Source organism: Rhynchophorus ferrugineus, unplaced genomic scaffold, assembly GCF_030347505.1.
Source record: "Rhynchophorus ferrugineus isolate W39M unplaced genomic scaffold, kcgeb_rfMv2 rfM3, whole genome shotgun sequence".
Lineage (NCBI taxonomy): Eukaryota > Metazoa > Arthropoda > Insecta > Coleoptera > Curculionidae > Rhynchophorus > Rhynchophorus ferrugineus.
The window spans coordinates 16,995,868-17,019,309 of record NW_027472582.1 but is presented as its reverse complement, the minus strand read 5'-3'; the positions used below and the strand labels follow the sequence as shown (position 1 = coordinate 17,019,309).

Genomic DNA, 23,442 nt, shown 5'->3' with positions numbered 1-23,442 from the left:
CTAAATATTTCGGAATGAATCTTGATGCAAAACTTCGCTGAAAGAAACTTATAAAATATGTAGGATAATTTAAAAATTAATATGTACGTATAAAAATGCTATTATATAATCAAGTGTTAAAAGCTATATGGAATTCAATTATGGGGATATTCTGCGAATAATATAGCACAGCTATATAGTACAGCACTCATTATTTAAATCGAGACCATCAGATAAGCACTGCCACTGAGGAAATAATCGCTAATAATCAAATTAAAAGACATTATAACAAATGGACCAGGCATTGGATTCTTCGTAGAGTCGGGATTGTTTTTTGGCAGATAATTTAACAATTGTTTTCCGTTTTGAATACCTTTATCATTTGTTACATTTATATCAATGATTTTTTAGTTCACATAATACAACAATATACCGCAATATTTACTATTTTTTAGCGACGGTTGTATATAACAATTGGAAAGCTTTATAAGCTGATACTAATAAATAGATATCAATAGTACTTGATTTGCAACTTTAATTAATTAAACTGTTTTACTAATAATTGTTAAAATGTAATAAAGAATTAGAATCAAACAACTCGACTAAGAAATGTGATAAGGACTCATATTGAGTTAATATTTCGCAATAAGTCACAATTATCATAAAAATAATAAAAAATAATATATCACGATAACGAAAGGTTAAGAAAGTTTTATTTTAACATAATGTTATAGGAATAATACCAGCTGTATTATAGGATTTGATCCGAATCTAACCGATTATTTACTAAAACAGTGTCTTCGAATAAATATGCAATGTGGTCAGACAAGTTAAACCAGCCACCGACTGTAGTTTTCCTAAGATATTGACCTACGACAAAATTAGAATTAAAACAGTCTTAATTTCATATAATTTTTTTTTCATTATAATATTGAATAAGTTTATAACAATTTTTAGAAATTTTAATAAATTATTTCTTTTAAACAGTTATTAAAAGAAAAATATTTAAACGGTTATTTTTGAAGGGTATAAATCAATGTTTACGTGCAGAACATAGTTGTAGAGCTAGAATGTTGCTTTGCATCAGAGTGCCATATGGTGTTTAAATTTATTTTACTTGTATTAATTTTTATTGAGTTTACCATATCGTGATATTCTTTAATATACCTTAAGCAGGATTACGTTGTAATCCCATATATTGTTTTTATTCGTTTATATTGTGGATGTGGCTGCCTTTTCAAGAGTATTAAAAGATGTAGATTTATTATGAATGCAAATCATTATGAGTTGTTGCAATGTCACATAGTTATTATACGGTAATTACCATTCACAAAAGCTAGTTTTTATATTATTTAGTGCAAATGAGAAGAAGTGTAATAAAGAAATTTGCAACGCAATAGTGTCAGAAAATAAGATAGAAAAGAAATAATTCATGATCAATAAGATAAAAAATAATATAATAGAGTACAACGTTACAACATGGAATGCTATAATCTGTGATGGTGAGAAAATGATGTACTATGTTTGTACATAGGTTGATAATATCATAATTCTTAACAATTAACATAATAATAGTACAAATTTTGTAGCATTATTAACATGATACTATCAGTCCGAAAACAGCGAGATATTATTCAAATTTATGTTTTAAGTAACGTTTAAGTACTTTAATATTAATTTAATTTGTATTACTACTGCTGGTTGACCACAATTCTCTAAAAAATCAAGTTTATCTGTAAAATTTTTGAAGGTCACTGATATTGTATGTTTTGACATTAATGTTTACACCTTTTTTTAAATACAAATAACACCAATTATCGTTAATATATATAATTGCATAATTTATTAATGATTAAATATTAAGGAGCAATTTGAGATATATAAATGTTATTTTCGTTGTTTTTTCAACGTTCTTAATTTAAGTTCATTGAGATAATTTGTATCAATTTATTATAAAACATAGTAATGAAGTATAATTAAAAAGTGATATGTTTTATTACTTACCCAATCGTAAATTTTGCTATAAGGATCTATTATTAAAATGAATAATGCTGATAATATTGCACCAATACCCAAGGAAGCGTAGATTAAGGCACCTGAAACAATAAAACAGTTTTACAATATGTTTATTTACAGTAATGTGTAACTGTGGTCATGATATTCAGTTTTTATTATATAACAATTTTATGTCATAACAATAATGACACGTTGATGATTCAGAGATTGATCCATAAGCAGCATCGAACATTTAGGAGAGCGTTTAGATTAATGTTTCGTTCTTGAAGAACATCTTTAGGAAGATTATGTCTTTAGGATGAGAAGTCGAATTAAAAAATTTGCATTAAAAATTGCATTTTTTGAATTTCATTAAATGTTTATGATGACATTATAGAATGAAGAATAGAGAATTCTATGTTTAAAGTATTAAACATTCCTAAATTAGGCCAAGAACAAAAAAATCAGGAACCAGCTTTAAGTTGTTTAAATTTAATTAATAATAATATTGTGTTAAGGTCTAAATATTACTAAAGATGAAGTAAATGTTGTTAAGGTATTAATTTAAAAAAGGAATTTATATTAATTTTAATTGGCACTTTTGTTTTACTTGTTAATTAATTAAGTGATATAAATAATCACAATTATTGTTCATTGCCAATCCTTTTAATACTATGCATATTTAAAAGGCCAACGAATATTTATAAAATCAATAAATATACGTTATATTAAACATAATATCTTTAACGTTATCTTCTTCAAAAGGTTTCTGGCTTTAATTGGATATTATGGACACTACAATTTAACTTGTTTTTAGTAAATTTAGCAATGATGCCCAGTGATGCTACATTGGAAATTTCCATGAGGTTGTAGCAGTTTTTTAAACCGAATTTTTATTGGGGGCTTCATTCGAGGGTCTCGATTTATTATAAATAACGATCCGGTTTCAAGGATTTTATCTTGAACTTGATGCTTAATTAACAGGACATCTGGTAGTTCTTTCGTAACATGTAAACACTTATTTGGTAATTAAGAAGGCATACAAATTCGAGATTATATTTTTAGCATACCTTTGTTTTTCGCGGTAACTACCTGGTCAATGTCTTGTAGCCATCTTTATGTTAGTGCTTTTGCATATGAGTGTTGTTCGGATAGGGATAATTAGAATGAGATTCATAATATTCCAAAGTATTTAAGCTTTAGCTGTAATAGAACATTTTAATTTATGCGACAATATTTTCTTGTAAAATAAAAATTTTGCAAATGTCTTTTTTTATTGTAAAATCTCCTTTTACCAATGAGGGCTTATCTGGATTGGACCTACAGTTTACCGTGGGTTCCGAACCAAGGTCCTCGGCATTAAGCCTACCGAATGGCGTGTGGCCAACTTAGAAATTATCCTAGAAGACATCCGATCATACCCAGCGGCGTGACTGGGATCATTTTCCTCGTCGGATTTTGCACTCTTATCTAGGACAATCATAAATTTACCAATATGCCCCAGCAGAATTCGAACCTGCGACTATCTCAACAGTAGGTGGTGCAAATGCCATTGTTAATGAACAGGAATTATTATTTACGTAATAATTTGTGTGCCTTTTGTTGAGAATTATAACTATAAATAACATATAATAATTTATATATTAATTGGCTTAGTGAAAATATTTCCACCCTTTTTGGGAAAACGGGGGCACTTGAAGGCATGGAACTTGGCACGATTAAAGATTATTACGAGGAAAAATATTGTGGCCTAAAATTTTTGGGCGATAGGTCCTACAAATAAATAAATAACAATCGAATGAAATACACACTCACATCAAGCAACCAGGAATAGCCGTCAGATCGGTGACAAAATATATAAACTGTTCTGTACTCTTATACAACTCTTATTATATATAGATTATTGGCCGTCTCTGTGGTACGTAGTAATTCAACAACGGATGCGCAATTTTTAAAATCAAAATCTGGCATCGATGTACCGCAAAATGCTGTCATAGAAGTCAAATTAAAGATGAGCTATTTGCAAGGGTAAGATCGAAGACTGGAATAAATAAGCAAAGAAAGGTGCAGTTTTCTTTAAAAATTTAGATAAAGAAATTAGTCTTTTAATCGGCCTGGTGTATTTATTGTTTTTGTATTATATATTTTACGTGAGAGATATGGATAAACGATAATGGCTATATGAATACATAAATGAAGTAGTGAAAATATGCAGGAATTAAAATGAAACAAACTACACACAATTTGCATAGATGGAACATATAGGACAAATAGAAGAAATTATGAACTATTAACTGTAATTCTGTAAATATTATAAAGTAGTGATACATATTAACGACTAGCTGACTCGGCAGACTTCGTACTGCCTCAATCGATAAATAAAAGACTTAATAAGAGCCATTTCCAATTCCAGAAACTAAAGAGCGTAAAGGATTTGGTGGTGGGATCAATTGTATTTTTGTTACAATGGCAATTTTACTTTGCCTCCAGCACTCCTCCGGTCGTCTTCTCCTCGGCCTCGTAAATTGTAATTAATCAAAGTGAGAAAAGTTCTCGTGCACTTAGCAGTAAAGTGTTACTATCACAAAAAATCAACAAAAAAAGGACACATAATTTGAAGTGTCACTATCACAAAGGATCACCGAAGTTAAGAAAGTTCTCGCACACATAGCGGTAACAGTTACTCAAAAAGATAGAGGGACGCACACTTTGTCGGAGTTATCGATCGACATAAAAGATGGATCGACATATTAGTTGGTTTTCAAATGTCAAATATTACGATTGCGTTCAGATTTTAATTTGTAACAAAACTTAAGATTTATCAATCTATATGAAAATAATATGACATACAGTTAACAAATGTAGTTAATATACATAAAAATAATCTGATAGTTAACAACTGTAGTTAGCTAAAATTAAGTTTATTTTTTTACTTCCTGAGAATGAAGATATAAAAATTTTAATTAGTTATTCATCTTAAACTATTCTTTCTATTTGATTTCTGAACCAAGGGAGATACATCAAATAAAAAACAAAATTGTTGTCGAGCATTTCCATATTTATTCACCTTTCAAACCTTCCCTGGACTTCCACAAATAATTCAAGATCAAAATTATTCAAATCAGTCCAGCCGTTCTGGAGTTTTAGCGAGACTAACGAACAACGATTGGAGATAATTGATTATATAACATTTTATTCTTTGAAATTTATATCAATTATTCTGATTATTTACTTATAGACTTCAATGTTTTAATATACAAGCAAGCATTATATTATTTATTTATATTGTTCCATATTTACGTTTATAACATCAAAGTAAAGAAATATCATGTATATTTATATTTGAGGCCCTGAAGTTGTTATAGTTCTGAAAACAATCTACTGTGATACTATAATGTTCAGCGGTGTAGAAATTTAAACTTATTAATACTTTGTTAATTATTATTTGTGTCTTATAGATCAAATATATTTCTGATCTTATATTGAAAATACTGTAAAAACTGTAATGAATACTATAAGTTTTAGTAACATCAATTTAAAATTATTCCTTTTACACTGTTTTGAGAGAAACATGATTAATTGAATAAATTGTTGTCGAATTTCGACCACAGGACGATCACTAGGTATTATTTATGACCCATGTAATATTTCTTTGTATTTTGTTGATGATTTTAATAGATAATGTTATAACATACATTAGTATTACAAATTCTATTTAAATTACTTTTTTTGACCAGTAGATTTTAAAATGTCAATATATATTAACAATAGAATTAATTCAGGTTTTTAGTGTGTAAACAGAAAAAGTACAAAATTCAATGTACAAAATTAATGATAATGTAGGGTAATAAACATTTTGAATTTTAGGACATAATTACAAACACAAATTAGAAGCACCCAGAGCATTATTCGAACTCGAATAAAGTAATTCGTTTAAGTCGATTAAGATGCGATAATTAGTGCAGAACTTACAGACTCATATATTCTCTGGCGAAATTGGACCCTAGTGTGGAAGATGCAGCGACCAATTTCTAAAAAGATATCAATCCAGATCATAGAAATCCATCAGAAGAATGAGATACTAATATTGCCTGAGGTTAGAGGTTAGTTGCCTGAGGTTTGTTGCCTTTTCATTTTGTTCAAATTTATTACTTTCATGTCAAGCTTAGACTCTATATTATTTTTTTTCTTTAATTTTATCTTTATAGTTTTCTACCTTCATATAAGTTTTCAGTCTTCCAAAAATACATTACAAAAGTTAGAAATGTTGGATTACTCACTACACCTACCTCATACGTATATGCAGTTTAATATTTATTTAACTATTTCATAGATTTTAGATCTAGTAGGCGTCGGACCTTGATCTTTGATTTTCGGTAAAACCGTCAGATCATAATATAATGTGATACTTAAAGTGCGAAATGATAAAATCAATCTGGTGGTGTTAGTTTAGTAAACCTTGCTAAAATATTACCTGCTTATCGAAGGTTATAATTTTTGCGGCCAAAGAGAGATGATAAACTTATTAAAAATCATGAATTTTTTGACTGTGTTACTGTTTCCTGATTTCACTTTTATATTCACGGATATATGCCTTAGATAAATAGTGATGAAGTTTATAATTACTGGGATCCTTTGGACAATTAAAATACGGAGTTAGGAGGATTGTACTTTTAAATTAATAAAAAATATGATTTTATTAAGTTAATAAAAATTGGAATTAATTAATTATGGTAGAATAGATATGTAGCCGCTGCATTTATAGTCTCACATAATCTAGTCAAATCTGCTACTGCCGGCTTGGTTGGCGCAGAAGTAAAGGCGACAGGATGGTCCACCTGCGATGGTCGCGGGTTCGAATCCCGCTGGGGCATGGCATTATGTTTGTGATTATCCTAGGTAAGAGTGAAGAGTGTAAAATCCAACAAGGAAAATGATCCCAGTTACGTCAGTAATCAGGCTGGATAAGACCGGATATATATATATATATATATATATATATATATATATATATATATATATATATATATATATATATATATATGCACGTAGCAGGCCAAACAAAAAAAAAATAGTGACAATCTAAAAATTAAAAAATGTTTAAGAACAATAAAAGTAATTTAGAAATATTTAAAATGGTTGATATAAAATTTTTTTAATACCCGTACATTTTATTAAACATATTATAAAAAGGCGAATCACTAGCATCATTGACTCCGAAATCGATCTTTTTAAACAAAAATATCTCAATTTCGAAATTGGTTTGGATGGTTTTTGATTGGTGTACTTGATTCTTATTTCTATTTCTTTAATTCATAAACGGATTACATTGAGAATTTTTAAGGTCATTTTTCGTCTTATATAAATCTGATACATTCAACTAGTTGACCATCAGCCATATTAAATATATTACATATATCTATATATATATATCTATATATATATATATATATATATATATATATATATATATATATATATACATATATATTTATATTTTTTTCAACAACGATTTCCGACTGTTTTGTATTGTTTGAGGTCGAACAAAAGCCTAAAAAGTACTGAAATATAGAATAAGGTCAAGCTTGTTTTGATAAAATATATTTTTAATATATACCTTTAAGGTATACAACCATATTATTAAATGTAGCGTGATTTTAGATTAAAGTGAATTTCAGGTACATAATTTTTCTCAGAATGTACGTTATATCATGTTTCTTAATCGGTAGATATTTTTAATCTAATAATATTTGTTTCTGAATTTATTTATAAATAATCTATAACTTAAAATACTTTTTTTAATATAACATTTTTTTTGGTATAAATTAGAGTCTTTTTTACCAACTAGATCCAGATTAACGGACTGGGTCTCTTGCTTAACGTGGGCTCCGAACCATGGTCCTCGGTATTAAGCCTACTAACTGTCGAATGACCAACTTACAGATCATGGCCCTGAAGATATCCGTTCTTACCCAACCTGGTTACTGGCGTGAATGGGATCATTTTCCTTGTCGAATTTTGCACTCTTGCCTTTCGGACAATCATAAATATAAATTTACGACTATGCCCCAATAGAATTCAAACTCACTACTATGGCATATAGCGACAGTAGGAGGGGACCGTCCTTGACCACTGTCCGTACAAATCCGGCTCTAACATCTTTTATTACAAACACTCAGTGTAATCTTAAATATGTATGTTCGATACAATACAAAGTATATATGAACGTATATATATATATATATATATATATATAACTGTTTCGAGGCATAATTCATCTGTGGAAGTTGATAATGCCGCTTGTTGTTTTTCTATAGCTCTAAGCAGACAACTATTATTTATTTTGTTGTTTCTGGTTTATGCAATTGAGCGATTGTTGAGTGATTATTTCGAAATTTAAACTGAAAATCTGGTATATCTATAAGTGGTTAAACCTATTTAATATTATGACAGGTGGCAGTGGGATAATCCTATCGGTTGACTTATTCCGTAGGTTTCTCAGGTTTTTTTAAGTGTAATTATTTGTGTAATCTTAAAATATACAATAGAGGTATCAACAAAAATCATGTTCATGAGCTACAGAAAATATTACGGAAACAACATATTGAACTATTAAAATCCTACTGCGAGAATGTTTAAAGTAAAACAAAAGAAAGCCTACCCTACAGTAAAAGAAGCTAAAGCAGGTGTACCACAAGGAAGTGTATTGGGGCTAATTCTTTACCTAATCTACATAAGAGATATACCAAAAACGGAAAATATCACGACGGCTACATTTGCTGGTGACACTGCGATTATTACTGTTGGAGAAAATATCGAAGAAACCACATAAAAATTACAACAGGGAAGTGTCAATATAAATAATTGGACTCAAATCTGGAAAATAAAAATTAAAGAAAGTACATCAGTGTATGTGCAATTTACGTATAATCAGACTGCACAAGCATTAATAACATTAAATAATACTATCGTTCCATATTCCAAAAATGCTAAGTATTTCGAAATGAATCTTGATGAAAAAATTCACTGGAAAGAAAGCCTAAAAAAGAAAAGGAAAGAACTGCAGTTGGAAAATAGAAAAATATATTGGTTAATTGTAAGAAAATCACAGTTATCAGTGTAAAATAAATTGCCAATTATACGAGCAGGTATTGAAACCTATACGGAATTCAATTATGGGGATGTTCCGTGAAAAGTAATATAAATAAAATAAAAATAATCCTGAACAAAGTCCTGCAAAGTATTGCAAGTTCACCTGGATACTACGGGAAATTACTTACACCGAGGCATTTAGATACCGACTGTCACTCAGGAAATCAAGAGAATTGCATGGAAAGATAGAGATATACTCAATTATCGTGTTAATATCGAAGTAATACAACTCTTGAATAAGACCAGAACAGAAATTAATCAAACCATTTGATTTTGTGCAGCGTACTGTAGTGAGGTGCATTTAATAAAAAACAGTGTTAATACAAAAACATTATTACTCCAGAGACTAAGATAGGGCATATTAATTAAAAGGTGTGTCAGTTGATGTACCTGGCTGACGATAATCTAATAGAGGCTTGTGCACAAATCAGAGTGGGCTATGAAATGGTTCCAATAATATTAACAATTTACAACATTATTAACTCTAACGTTTCTAACGGTTGCGTTTGTTTTTTTTATACAAAAACAATGTCTAATCGATCAACATATCCTTCTGTTGTTGTTTCAGGAATATCCAAGGTATCAGAGCCACTGCTAACTATCGAAATGTCACAAAATTGCAAGAGGTATTTACTGAAGGCTGATACTTTCTAATTATATTATGGTTTTTTTATTAGAGGTACTATCTTTGTTACGTAATTCGATCTTCAATAACGACTTGATTTTTTCGTTATAGATTGCTGGCAATAAGGAAAATTGATTTTGGCACTGATAATTTAAGTTTCGGTTTAATACTCGTAAAAATATTTTCCAAATTAGCGGAAATTCTAGTTCAGAAAAAAGAAAAAATCGATTATTTAATAACTAATATAGTGACATTATTTTATAATAAACGAACTAATTTAATATTTGAAAAATGCTTTTAGGTACATTTTCTTAATTTTTTAAAAATATAAAATGTAAATCGATAACAGAAACATTTAAAGAAAAGACAGAAACATTTCCATCTCTAAACATGCCTTTATATACAACCAATGCGAATAAAGAAGGATTTATAATGTATGTTAGTCTAGTTAACCTTAAGGCCCCAATATCGAGCTACAGTTCTTATTTACTGAGGTATTTTTTGACAAAGTTAGTTTCATCTTATCTATTTATTTTGGGTATTTTGAGGTTTATCGTGGGTTATGTCCAGATAAACCTTGGTTGTTAAAAATATAAAAAAATACTTGGTTGCTTATGTCGATTGTAACAGCTATATTCACCAGACACTGCCTGTTTCGGTTACGTATTGGGATGGATTTATCTGACTGATTCCATATTTTGGTATGAGAACGTTTGTATAGATTTTAAAAGTTTATATATTTTTCGCAAGATTCAAATGCTAACAGAAGATTGAATACAACGACAAAACAAAAATAATAATTTACACATTTTTATGGTCCATATTACCTTAGAACTAATTTGCAATTCTTATATCTCTTATTTTTTATAGATAATAAAATGTATCAAAAAAGGTTAAAAACTAAAATGTAATGAACTCCAAGAATCGATTAGTATGTTAATGAACTTTCTTTGTGCGTATAAATTTTTAATTTCATACGTTTTATCGGCATTAATATTGTTGTTTTGTCCATAAAAGCGGACAAAGAAATTTTTAAATTGCATTTAAACAACCGTTCAAGTTGAATACCATCCGCAATTCACTTTTACAGTTTCTTATTTATTTAAACGACTAAACGGAGACGCGTATGATAGTTCAATGAAACACTAGTATGTCGATATGTGATTGAGATTTTAATATATAGATTATGTCTTATTTATGGACTTAATAGGTCTTTGTTAATTCCAGTTGTACTAAGGTTAGTCGACCGATACTGATTGGCAACACTACATAATCACATTCAATATATCACAACAAGAAGGCAATAATTAATCAAGAATATTTTTAAAAAAATATACGATAATTATCATTTTTATTTTAATGAAAATTAACTTGCGTAAGTCTTACATATACTTTGTCATAGTTCTAATATATAAAACGTGTAAATTAATATTGGTTGATATTTTTTGTTCTGTCAAAGAAAGTGCTGCTTCACCAAGACAGTGTGTCACAAGTCCGTGAAAATGATGTCAAAAATCCATGAATTGGGCGTCGAATTGTTTCCTCATCCACCGTGTTCTTCAGATCTGGCCGCCAGCAACTATTTCCTATTCTCAGATCTCAAAAGAATGTTCCCTGGGAAGAAATTCGAATGAAGAGGGCGAAACTGAGGCCTATGTTGAAGCAAAGGACAAATCGTACTACAAAAATGGTATCGAAAAGTTGAAGGATCGCTATAATCAGTGTATCACCCTTGAAGGGAATTATGTTGAATAAAAAAACTAATTTTGCCAAAAAATGTGACTTGTTAATGTCAATAAGTCCAATAAATTGGCAAGTGGCGATTGGGCTATTGTTGTGGTACACTTTACTTGTATTTATTAATTTCTTTATCAGTGTATATTATAATTATTATAATGTTACACTGATAGTATTTTTATTTAATATTCTTCAATTTTCTACCACATTTTATGGTTAGTGTGTCTGGAATACTTACTAACTTCAAGTATATAAAAGTTTTAGTATTATTTTTAAATGTATTATGGTTTTCTATATATTAGTTCCGTTGACACAAATTGATTGTGAACAAATTTAAGTTATTTGTCTTGGTATATCCCAGTTTAATGTTTTCATTGATCTTTGCTTTGGTTGCACAAAACCACTTTTTAACCGTGAAATATAAGATAAATAGTCAAAATAAAATCAAAGCGCGCTAAATATTCAAATGTTGGAATGCGGAATTGATGGTTAGAGAACTGTAAGTGTTCGTAGCGCTTCTAATAGCTGGTGATAGGTAATTTTTATTTCTAGTAAAATCATAGTAATCCCACCTTTAATTTGAAAATAAATCTATTTTTAATAATCTCTACACAGTATAATAATAATATAAATTAATATTTTTATGTTTCTTTATTAGTCATCTAGCCTATTCAAAGAATATCCTTATGTGTGGTTTATAAAAATGATTTTTTTAGAATTTGCAATAATAGTTGTCTGTTTCTCTGCTGGCGATGGAATCTGCAATATAACTGTGCTTCTATTAGTAAAAGATAGATTCAACTATATCGAACTTGAAGTTTCTTCAATACAATTATTTAATAGGTTCGTAAATCGAATTTTTACTTGAGGAGATATTCGGGGATCTCCAGTTAGTATAAATAATAACCTTGTTTTAAGGAATGTTGCCTTGAGCTTGATGTTTAAAGGACAGGGTATTTTCCATTTGATGAGGTAAAACGCTAAGGATTAATATTCTAAATCATTGTACTATTTTTTTGGACAATTTTTGCTTGTGTGTTTATATCACTCTTAATTTTGTCGTTATTGTAATTCAATATTCGGCATTTTTTTTGATTGTTAAATTGTATTTATCTGTCAAAGCTAGTTAGCTATCCCATAAATATTAGATATTTGCATGTATTCTGACCATTTTCTTACTTAAAATGCATTTATTGAGAATAAGTGGTTTATTATATTGTAATAGAAACATTTCCAATTATTTTTCATCTTTCTTGCATTTCTCAATTTTCTGAATGGCTCTCTTAGACTAATCCATGAATTTTGAGCCATTGCCAACAAAAATAATGAAACCATATAGATGTGGCCTGGGATAAATGCTGAAAGACCTGCGAGAAGTGGGCGCAGAACAACGGAGCGATTTACAATCCGGAGAAGACTGAGTCACTTTGGTTGTGGGGAGGGAAGAAGATCAGACCACTGTCAATACGAGTAGACCATATAACTAGAAGAGTTCAGGAAACAATACGGTACTTAGGAATAACTACAGATAGATGCCTAAATTTCCAAGGGTATTCCCTGTATATTATAGAGAAGATGACAACTCTTATAGCTAAGATCTGGGGACCGCTGAAAAGGCAAAACGGCAGCAAGGCTGTCGATTTACTGAAAATGTTCTACGAATGGGTTATAAAGCCGGCGCCCCTGTATGGAGCAGAGATATGGGGAAGCAAGGCAAAGAAGACAAGTATCAAGAGAGATTTGTCCAGTGTGCAGAGACCGCTCTTGATAGCCATATCGGGGGCTTATAGAACTACATCAACCGAAGCCTGGAGGATTGTAGCGGGCATTCCACCTTTGCATACAAAAGCACTGGTGCAGGTCACTTTGAGCAAACGATATAGTTATCCTATGGGCCCCAAAGCAGTTGATCAAAAACCGTGACCATGGGAGACGCCTGGACAAACATGGAACTGGCAAAATCAGACACAACAATATGAGTGGACTCTAGTGCTAGCCTTGATGGAATAGATGTGGGCATGTTGGAAAGATCAAAGAATGGACAGGAAACAGACAGAACAACTGACAGTATACCGACATAATTTAGATAGTTGGGCCAAGTCCAAAGCGTGAAAGCGCGTTGGAAAAATGAGCAACAAAAAATTACAAACAGTTTTCATACAAATCAAGGTAGCAAGTTGGTGCCACTTTGACAGTGAGAAGGTTGTCGTCACTAACCCTTTATACCCGTCTAATTATTGTAATTAATTAAACCTACTGTAAATAAAGTCGTTTTAACTTTGCTAGTTTTGTATATTAATATCGGGAGGAAAAAGACGCGTAAGAATTTTGAATGTTAAATCTCAATTAATAATTATTTTTATAAGAATGCGTATTATTAAAATAACATAAACTCGTGAACTAGTAATGAGTAATGCGGAATAGTGATTGTCGTTAATAGGTCCCATTTAAAACAATTAGTGTTGTTATCGAATAGGGTCAAACTTTTAACATTTTCTGAATGATTAAAACAGCATAATGTGTTGTTCTACATGACGGAATGGCAATAATTATACAGATTATAAATATTCAACGAATTGGGAATTAAAATTGGAACTACTAATTACATTTTCAATTGGTCCGCGTATTTAGTTCAATATAGTTCTACTCAAAATTTTACATATAATTAAAAGAAACATACGTTCGTCATTGCAGGTTAATCGATGCTTAATGTATATTTTGAACTACGCATGTGTCATTTAATTCTTCAATTAAACTTAAATATTGACTATTATACTTATCAGAAGATTAAATCTTGATTAACGGTCACACAAACACGTCGACCCAGAATAGACCAAATAACTCTTTGGAGAAATCAATTTCATACAAAAACTTATTTTTTTTTATTATTTTTATTATTTTTCAAATATTTCTTAATTTATTGCATAACATGACGTTGATTAAATTATAAGTTACGGTAATAAATTAATAGTTTCTTAAAGTTCTAATTTTAATTTAAAATAATTCTTCATTTTCACACTTTTCTTACCGGATGGTTCACTGTTTTCAACGTGTAAATGATTATTTTTGAATAACTTATTATTTTTACAGTACTTTTCTTCCTAAAAAATGGTGCAGAATTAAGGTTATTTCTCGCAAAATGTTTTTTTATAGGAACAAAATTTTACATTTTTGGTGCTGTGAAAAATCTAGTTATGAAAAACAAAAAGCAATTTCAATTTTATGCAGGAGATCATTTAATGAAGTGATTTTCTACATGCCATGTATATATATAATATAAACATAAGAAATACTTATTGCCTATTGGGTAGATTGTGGAACCACTAAGAGTTAAAAAAAAGAATTTTATAATCTGTTTTGAATGTGGAAAGTAAGATTTTATGCAGAAGTAGTAACAAATAATAATGGTCGTCATGTTGAATGGTATCGCTAACATATTTTTATTCAATTTAAAAAGTCATCAATGTTGTTATCGAGAAACCTGAAAATGAATATGCTTAAATTTAGTGGTTTTTCGAGTTTTGGAATTATATTTGCATTTAGAATTAATTAATCAAATTCCATAAATTGTAGAATTATCAAATATTTAAATAACATGTAAAATATTGTTCTTGGAGATACTATTATACCAAGCATATTTTTGTTAACTATTAAAAAAGATCATTGATCTCGTATTAGTTGGCGATAGCGTTTTAATTAAAATTGTTCGTAGAGAATTGTTTATTATATTAACGAGTAAAATGGTAATGGTAAAGGACTGAATACTGTGTGATCAGTTGGTAATAATTAAATAAAATTGTAAATAGATAAATAAGTTGAGGTAGGTATTAGGCTAAATTGTGTACATATAGTAGAATATCAAATACTTGTAGTAGATAGGTGAAATAAGGCTTTTGTTTATTTTTATTTAATTCTTACGAATATTATGTATATATTTTAGTTTAAAATGTCTTTTTTGTGTTGAAAATCTAAGTTTGATTATTTCTTAATTTTCAGTGAATTCCTTATTTATTTTTTGTCGATTAATTGTTTTTATTAAAAATATTTTATTTTTATATTTTTATTGTTAGATATTTACTCAATAAACCACGCAGTTATTTTATTTAATATTACAATGGGTAGGTCAAGCAAAGTTGCAGCTTGTATGAGGAAAAATAGGAATAAAGAAAAAATGATTGAAAATAAGGAGTACGTCGGGGCCCGGGGTCCGTTACCTAGCTTAGGTGATTTGAAAAACCTTCTAATTAAACAACAAAAAATTATCGTCTCCGCCGGGAATCGAACCCGCGGCCTTTTGGGAGTTAAACGCTTTAACCATTACACCATAGAAGTAATTGTCTATACTTTTTCTGCGAGTTCTTATATACTATAGTTAGTGCTTAAAAAGCAAACTGAATGGTTTTTGCACTGAACGACTTCCGATTTTCCGTCATATCAGCTCAGCAATAACATTATACCCAAATATCTGATTATTTCGATAAAAAATATGTGAAAACTTTGTATGTGCCTTTGAAATTTGAGCGTTTCCCCCGTTTTCACCCCTTTCCTCCAACAGATCCTCGATTCCAATGGGACCACCTCGGTAGTGCACTCTCGAATAAAAAAAGAATTTTGAAAATCGGCCAACAATTGATGGAGAAATCGGCGAACATACTTAAAAAATATATATACAGTCGAACATAGAACCTCCTTCTTTTTCGAAGTCGGTTAAAGAAATGGAAATGGTCAACTAAAGAACTGCTGAGGTAATGAAAAGTGAAAAACAATTTTGGTCAAGGTTAAGCAATTAATATGCAAATGTTCGATTAAGAAATGTAAAGAAAATAGACGGATATATGATGCTTGACATTAACAATTAAATAACTGTTATTTGATCAGTTATTGAAAGTATATCAAAAAGTATTTTTTAGCAAGAGCAGTAAGCATATTTTCCAAATAAAATTAATGTTATACCTACATATTAAAAACATCGACTTGTTGATTGTGGTAGTAGCTTCTTTTAAACTGAACTAAAAAAAGTAAAAATATTTTAATTGCAGCAGTTCTTTTACTTCCATTACTGATGAAGAAACGATTTAAAAGCTTTCCGTAGAAATGTAGCAAAACATATTTGTTACACGTAACGTAATTATTGCAAGATCACAGCTATTATGGGTTAACATGTAAGTTTGTTGAAATACCGAATGGCGAAAGTTTTTCGAACTATTTCATGTGAAAATTAAAAACGAATCTGCAAAGTATTTCTCCATATTAACGAACTGTCAATAATCAAGCGAACGAATATATAAATATTTAATCGGCGAACTTTAACCCTTTCAGATAATTATATAATTGTTTCAAATATCGGCATTTGCTTTAACATATAAGATAAATATGCTTATTTGACTACGTCTTTTATTTGTGACATTGATTAATTATATTGCTATGATTTGGACATTTAAAAATTGGGTTGTGTATTGAAATGGTATGACTTTAACGGTTATTAGTGCCAAATTTTGTTAATATCACTCAAAATTACTGTGCGTTTTTCGATTTTACTGAAAAAATTCTGCAAGGAAAAATGTCCTTTCAGTTTTCCAAACTTCGAAATGATAATTGAGTAATTTTCGTGATGATTCTGTATTTAAAAAAGAGTCTGTTATTATATATTGTTTAAAGAAATCACAATCTCTCTCTCTGATACGAAAAACAATATATATGAATGAATATATATGAATATTCACATTAAACTTGGGCTTCTGTCAAATTTATGCTATATATTAGTCGATGTACGTCTGTATGAAATCATCCAAAACTAGCACAGAAGAACTTCTTCAGAGTGCAGTAACATAATAGTTGGAGTTGTACAATGTATAAGAGTTTGAGGATTATTAATCAAGCAATTCTATTTGTTTACGCAATCTTCAAGACTAACATAAGTTTTATTAGAAAAACTAATGTTGCAAATTATTTTTCAATATTTCTAATTGGTATATTAATAAAAATTGGGCTAGAATACAACGTATGGAGAACATAGAAGAACGAGAGAGACAGAGGGGTCTGTTTTCTAATAAATAAAAACACTCAGTGTCGTTTTGTATCGCCGTTCAACAAGTCGACTGATCTTTTCGTTAAATAAATAATATTTCCAAGTAAATTAATATTTTTTTTTGTTCTAAACCCTTTCTCATATTATAACCCATAAATATGAAGTACGTTTTCACCTAGAAATGTTACAATTTATTTTCATATAAATTCTTATTATAGTAAAAATTGGATTTTTAACTTAATTTAAAATTAAATCTTATCACACTCCGTTATATTGTTTGTTTTATGTTTTAGTTCTATATTTTTAAAAAATTAGATTTCTAAATTAATTTAAAATTAAATCTTATCACACTCCGTTATATTGTTAGTTTTATGTTTTAGTTCTATGTTTTTCTAATTAAGTACTAAGTTAACTTATGTTTCACTTATATTTAATGACATTAAATATAGAAAATTCAGCAAACATTTCCATTTAATAAGATGTTACTGTATCATTGAAGATTATTTCATATTTGTTAAATATATTTTTATAATATAATTTTAATATTAGGTAGCATTTTTCATGTATTTTAAAAATATTTCATTTAAATGTCAATAATAATCTATTTAATAAGAGGTTTCTGAACTTTCCTGGTGGCAAAGTAAAATTAAACTTTGTAGCCCCCTTTCTATTATCTCTATATTTTGTGAATTTAACAAATACAGATATTTTAGATCTCTTAACATTAAAAATCAACATCAGAATAATATGTAATCTTTTTTAAATAAATCCTAATAAAATATTAGATGGCTCATCCTATAGATCGTAGGAACTAGCAAGTCCACGTTAACGTATATGTTGGGATTCTTTGGTACATTTATAGTATTTTTGTATATAAATATAGTACAGTCCACCTACTCTTGCGATAGTCGCGGGTTCGAATCCTACTGGGGCATGGTCGTAAATGTATGTTTGTGACTATTGAATATTTGTGATTGTCCTAGGTAATAGTGTAAAATCTAACAAAGAAAATGATCCCAATTACGCCAGTAACTAGGATGGATATGACCGGGGATGTCTTCTGGGATGATTTCTGAGGTAGGCTTAATGCCGAGGATGTTGTTCAGAGCCCACGTTAAACAGTAGGTCTAGTCCAAATAAACCTTCGTTGGTAAAGGGAGAAAAACTATATGTATAAAAATATATACTACATATTACTTCAATAGATTAATAATATATAATTTATTCCAGGTTTTAAGAATTTTAATTAAGAATTTTATATTAAATTATTAAGAATTTCAGTTTACGGGTCAATAAACTTTCACATAATGACATGAACGCTTAACAGGTATTGTATTTTAATATCATCAACGAAATATTGGATTTTTTATAACCAGTAGTGTTCACAGTACAAATAAATGCTAATTAGTTTCGTTTACTTATCACTTAGGAGGTTTTTATATTCTCAAGTATGATGAATTGCAGTTTTACGATAAACTTTTTATTTTAACGCCTATTTTTACTTCTGAATATGTTACAAATGATTGTTATAGTATTGTAAAAATTATTAAAAATAGTATTATTGATTAACATGAGACAATAACATCTATTACATAAGTTGTTAAACTTTGTTAAAGTCTAATAAATTTATTAATTCAATAACAATTAATTTGGCTAGAAATTAATTGTTGTTGTTATATCGATTAGATTTAAGTATTTTTTGTCTAGTTGTGTCGCCACAATATACTTGAACCATTTTTTACGTTTTTACTATCTTATAACTATAACTTTATCTAATAAATTTAATATATTAATTATTTTTGTTATTATATACTCTAATAAAAAAAATTTAGTAGCTTTTGCACTATAATATCACACCAACTAATATAATTCAATATTTTCCAAACTCCACCTTTACAGATGTTAAAGCCTCGACAACAGGATATGGTCAAAAATGGAGAAGTTCTTGAGAAGTGAAAAACTAACTGTGTATGTGGTAATATTGTAAACAAATTTGTTATATATATATATATTTATTATTTTGCTATTCTTATTATGTTATATTATCTAAACTGTCTATCCCATTTATCGGTGCCAGGAATCCATTGTAGTTTTTTAGTGAGTGACCTAATTTTGATATATCTCATAAATCAAACTAATATCTCAAGTCATATCTTTATTTTTTTTTATAAATTACCAACCCTCTTAATTATATTTTATGTCAACAAAGGCAAGCATTTTAAAATATAATTAATTATTAGGAACATTTTCAACAGGACATTGCAATAAGAAAAGTAACAATTGAATATTGTTGGTTTTGGCGAGTGAAAAAGTTAAAAGAATTTTAGAGGGTCATTTAAGATATATTTTTACATATATTACATATATTTAATATCTTAAAGAACAAAAATTATTATATTGGGTTGATACATAATAATTGTTAGATTAGATAATGTTTATTTGGGGTATAAAAATATTCCATTCAAATTTAATTTTCATCAAAATAAATATCTTATTCATTCAAGTGCTTAAGATACGCTTGCTGGTGACACAGACGAGATGGGAGATCAAGATTAGTCAATCAATTTAATACTTTTTTACTAATGCTATTTTTTATCGTTTAAATTTGTTCGTTTTAATTTGTTTTTCTTTCTGATTTTCAAACAATGAGAAACCGAAATGTTGGTATTTTGAAAGGTTGCGTCAATAAAATGTTAGTAATTAAAACTAATAAAAAATAATAAAAACAGATTTTATTGAGAATAAACGAGAAGATGATTTGCTAATAAAGATATATTTTTATTACTTAGACTACAATATCACACAAACCTGTTCATGAGATAACATCATAGATACCAAATTTCTTATATAATATATTCAACCAACCGTCATACATTTTTAATAGTCATTTATAGCCAAGCCTTCAGAATTTCTTTCCAATCTTTTTGGTGCGTATTTAAATATTGACATAAGCGAAGTATCGATTAGACGATGTTCAATATATCTTTTTCGAAGAAGACATACGTAATTCAGACAAATAGTGAAAGATATGTTATCAACTCTTCAATATATCGTTCAAATTTTATTAAGATACACAGAAAAATGTGTAAAATATCTGTTAATTAAAGGGGATGGACAAAATAACATGAACACGTATACACAATATTTATTGAATGAATTTATGAATGAAATTTATTGACTGTCAGCCGACTGTTGCGTTTTGCCACGCTTTGGAGCGGGTTCATCGTGTGCAGTTCACTCGGATGTCGATTGGACTTCGGAGTGAAATGATGGAGCCATGTTTCATCCATTATCACATCAATGCAAAAACTCGGGTTTATTACGTTTGATCATCTGCAAACACTGCTGGCAAATCATTAACTCGTTGTTTTTGGACAAAAGTGAGCTCGCGCGGTACCCACTTTGCACAGAGCTTTCTCATACCCAAATAATCGTGAATGATATGATGTACACGTTCAGTTGATAACTTTAGAGTGTCTGCTATTTAATTCAATTTCAATTTACGGTCATTCAAAATCATTTTGTGGACTTTTTAAATGTTTTCGTCGGTAACATGTGCTTTGGGCGTCCACTGCGTTTACCGTCTTAGATGTTCATTTCACCACGTCTAACCTTAGCATACCAATCCTTGATGTTTGATTTTCCTGCGACAGTGTCCGAAAACTCAGCATCAAGCCAAGTTTTTGCTTCAATTGTATTTTTTCCCTTCAAAAAGCAATATTTTATCGACACGCGAAATTCCTTTTCATCCATTTTTTTCACAAAAACAAAAGTTGCTTCACTCAAAATGTTATAAATCACAAATTAATGATCCGATAGTGATTCCTTCCATGAGTGGTATTTTATTGGACTCCTGCTGTACTATTTTTATCGAAACAGTATTACTCGAGTGTTCTTGAGTAATTTACTCTATGTTCCTCAGTGTCTGTCAGTTTACTGCCAAGCTCTTGTTTTAACAGTCGAAGAACGAATTAATGCATTGAAATATAACCTACAAGACTTGGTATACAAACTGAGCAATACACACGCGTCGCATTATTTAGGTGGAATTTAATGCTACTATACAACAAGATGTACTATATTGCATGATGTTTATATTATTTTGTCTATCTCTTGTATGTCTATCCATTACCGAGTTAATAGTTGGGCTACTTACATCGTCTTGTGCGGAACTGTTTTACCCTCCTCTTGATCTCTTGCTTCTTAATATTCTTCTGTTCATCCCTGTTGTTGACCGCATCATAGGTTGTCCCAAAAATACCTCTCCAAATTGCGTTGAAATCTTTCATATTGCTTAGATACTATGGCGCTGTAAATATACATTTTTTAAAAATATTTAAATGAAATTTAACATTTCAATTTTTTTAAAGAAAATTACAAATGATATATTATTATCTAATTGATTATACAGCTTTAATTAATAATTTTCAAATATATTCATGAAAGTGCTAAGTTGAGTATAGTTTTTATGACGTTCGTATATCTTATATATATGTAACATTATATTATTTAACAATATCTTATCAGGCCAGTGGAGAGCAAATAAAAAATACTCTTGCTTTAATTATTTGTGTGATATTAGAGGGAAACAACTGCATTGCTAACAAGGATGATTCTTGATAATTTCCTTAATTGACGGTAAAGCCAATGTAATTAAGAAATTATTGTTTAGTAGAGGAAAAATCAGATACTATTGCATATCAAGTCAGGTATGATGAAAGAGTCCGTCTATGTGTTGGATAAAGAATGAGTATGTTTTAAATACATCTGTAAGAAATTATGGAAAACTTAAAAGTCTAACTTCGACCAATCTTGGGATATTGATGAGGTGAAGCTTGGAGAAGTTTTGGTGGCTTTCTCGGTAACTCTAAAGTACCAAATTATAAAGTAATATGAGCGCAAACATGTTGCCAAACCTCAAAACTTTACGAGCAAATATGAGCATTTAGTTTTTCTATTATCACTTACATAGACTTCCTGACAACTTAAGTAAACTATAGTAAGGAATAGAGAGAGAATAGAGTAAGGAATAGGAACAAGAAGAAAAGCGTATAACAGGTAAGTATAACGTAAGTTCTACACATTTTTCTCTCGTTGAGTATCTATGTGGGTTAATTAAACGTTAAAAGAAAACGATTAGTAATAATTTTCGATACAATTTCCATATGTAAGAATATAGTTTTATTTAGCTCACAAACTGACTTCTCCATCAAGGGTAAATCATTGTTATCACGCGTATTACATAATTGAAATTATTCAAAGAGCTCGACGACAATTCATTGACAATTATTTTTGTTTAAATTGCAATATTGAAACACTAAAGGCAAGCAGTGTCTTTTCCTGGAATATACCAAGACCTTTTTATTGAAACCTGTTTGTTTTCAAATTTATTTAAAATAGTTAATATGATGTACATAATGTATGTATGTATAATCTATATAATAAAACCAGCCAATGTATATCATCAAAATTTATGACGTCAAGACGTCGCAATGTTGGTTTATAACCTCTTATTATTATTATTAACATTTTGAAGAAGTGTACATAACATACAGAATGGTTTTTAGGTCCAAAAGATCTGATGACTTAACGAATACAACTCAATAACATGGATTTAAGAGGATGAAAAAGACCCCCATCTTACTTAAGGAGAAATATTGAAATTAGGGTATTAGTAGTATTCCAAAACTCTTCAGCAGTTGTTAAACTATAAAAAGAAATATTTGTCAAGTAATGTTTTGAGACAATCTAGACTAATCTAGATCAGTGTTGTTGTGGGAACTATCTTGTTTGTTAATTTTATCTTGTTTAAACTATCTTGGCTATATAATTTTCGACTGATAATTTACAAATGCCAATTTACGTTTTAAAACTTTTGAAGACATGACGTATATTGCGTTTTTTAGATTTTTAAAATTGAACTTTC

General features: G+C 29.2%; 1 protein-coding gene across 3 annotated transcripts in view; it reads right to left on the bottom strand.

Moving 5' to 3' along the window:
• LOC143193979 (scavenger receptor class B member 1) overlaps positions 1-23,442 on the bottom strand; it is a 75,082-nt gene that overhangs the window by 31,019 nt on the left and 20,621 nt on the right. For 2 of the 3 annotated variants that reach the window (XM_076400489.1, XM_076400488.1), the window contains exons 2-3: positions 21,673-21,825; positions 1,984-2,075 (exon numbers count right to left, since the gene is read on the bottom strand). In XM_076400489.1, coding sequence (XP_076256604.1) covers positions 1,984-2,075; positions 21,673-21,805 — 225 coding nt within the window. In that variant the 5' untranslated portion in view covers positions 21,806-21,825. The remainder of the gene's footprint in view (positions 1-1,983; positions 2,076-21,672; positions 21,826-23,442) is intronic. The other variant, XM_076400487.1, reaches the window with a different exon arrangement.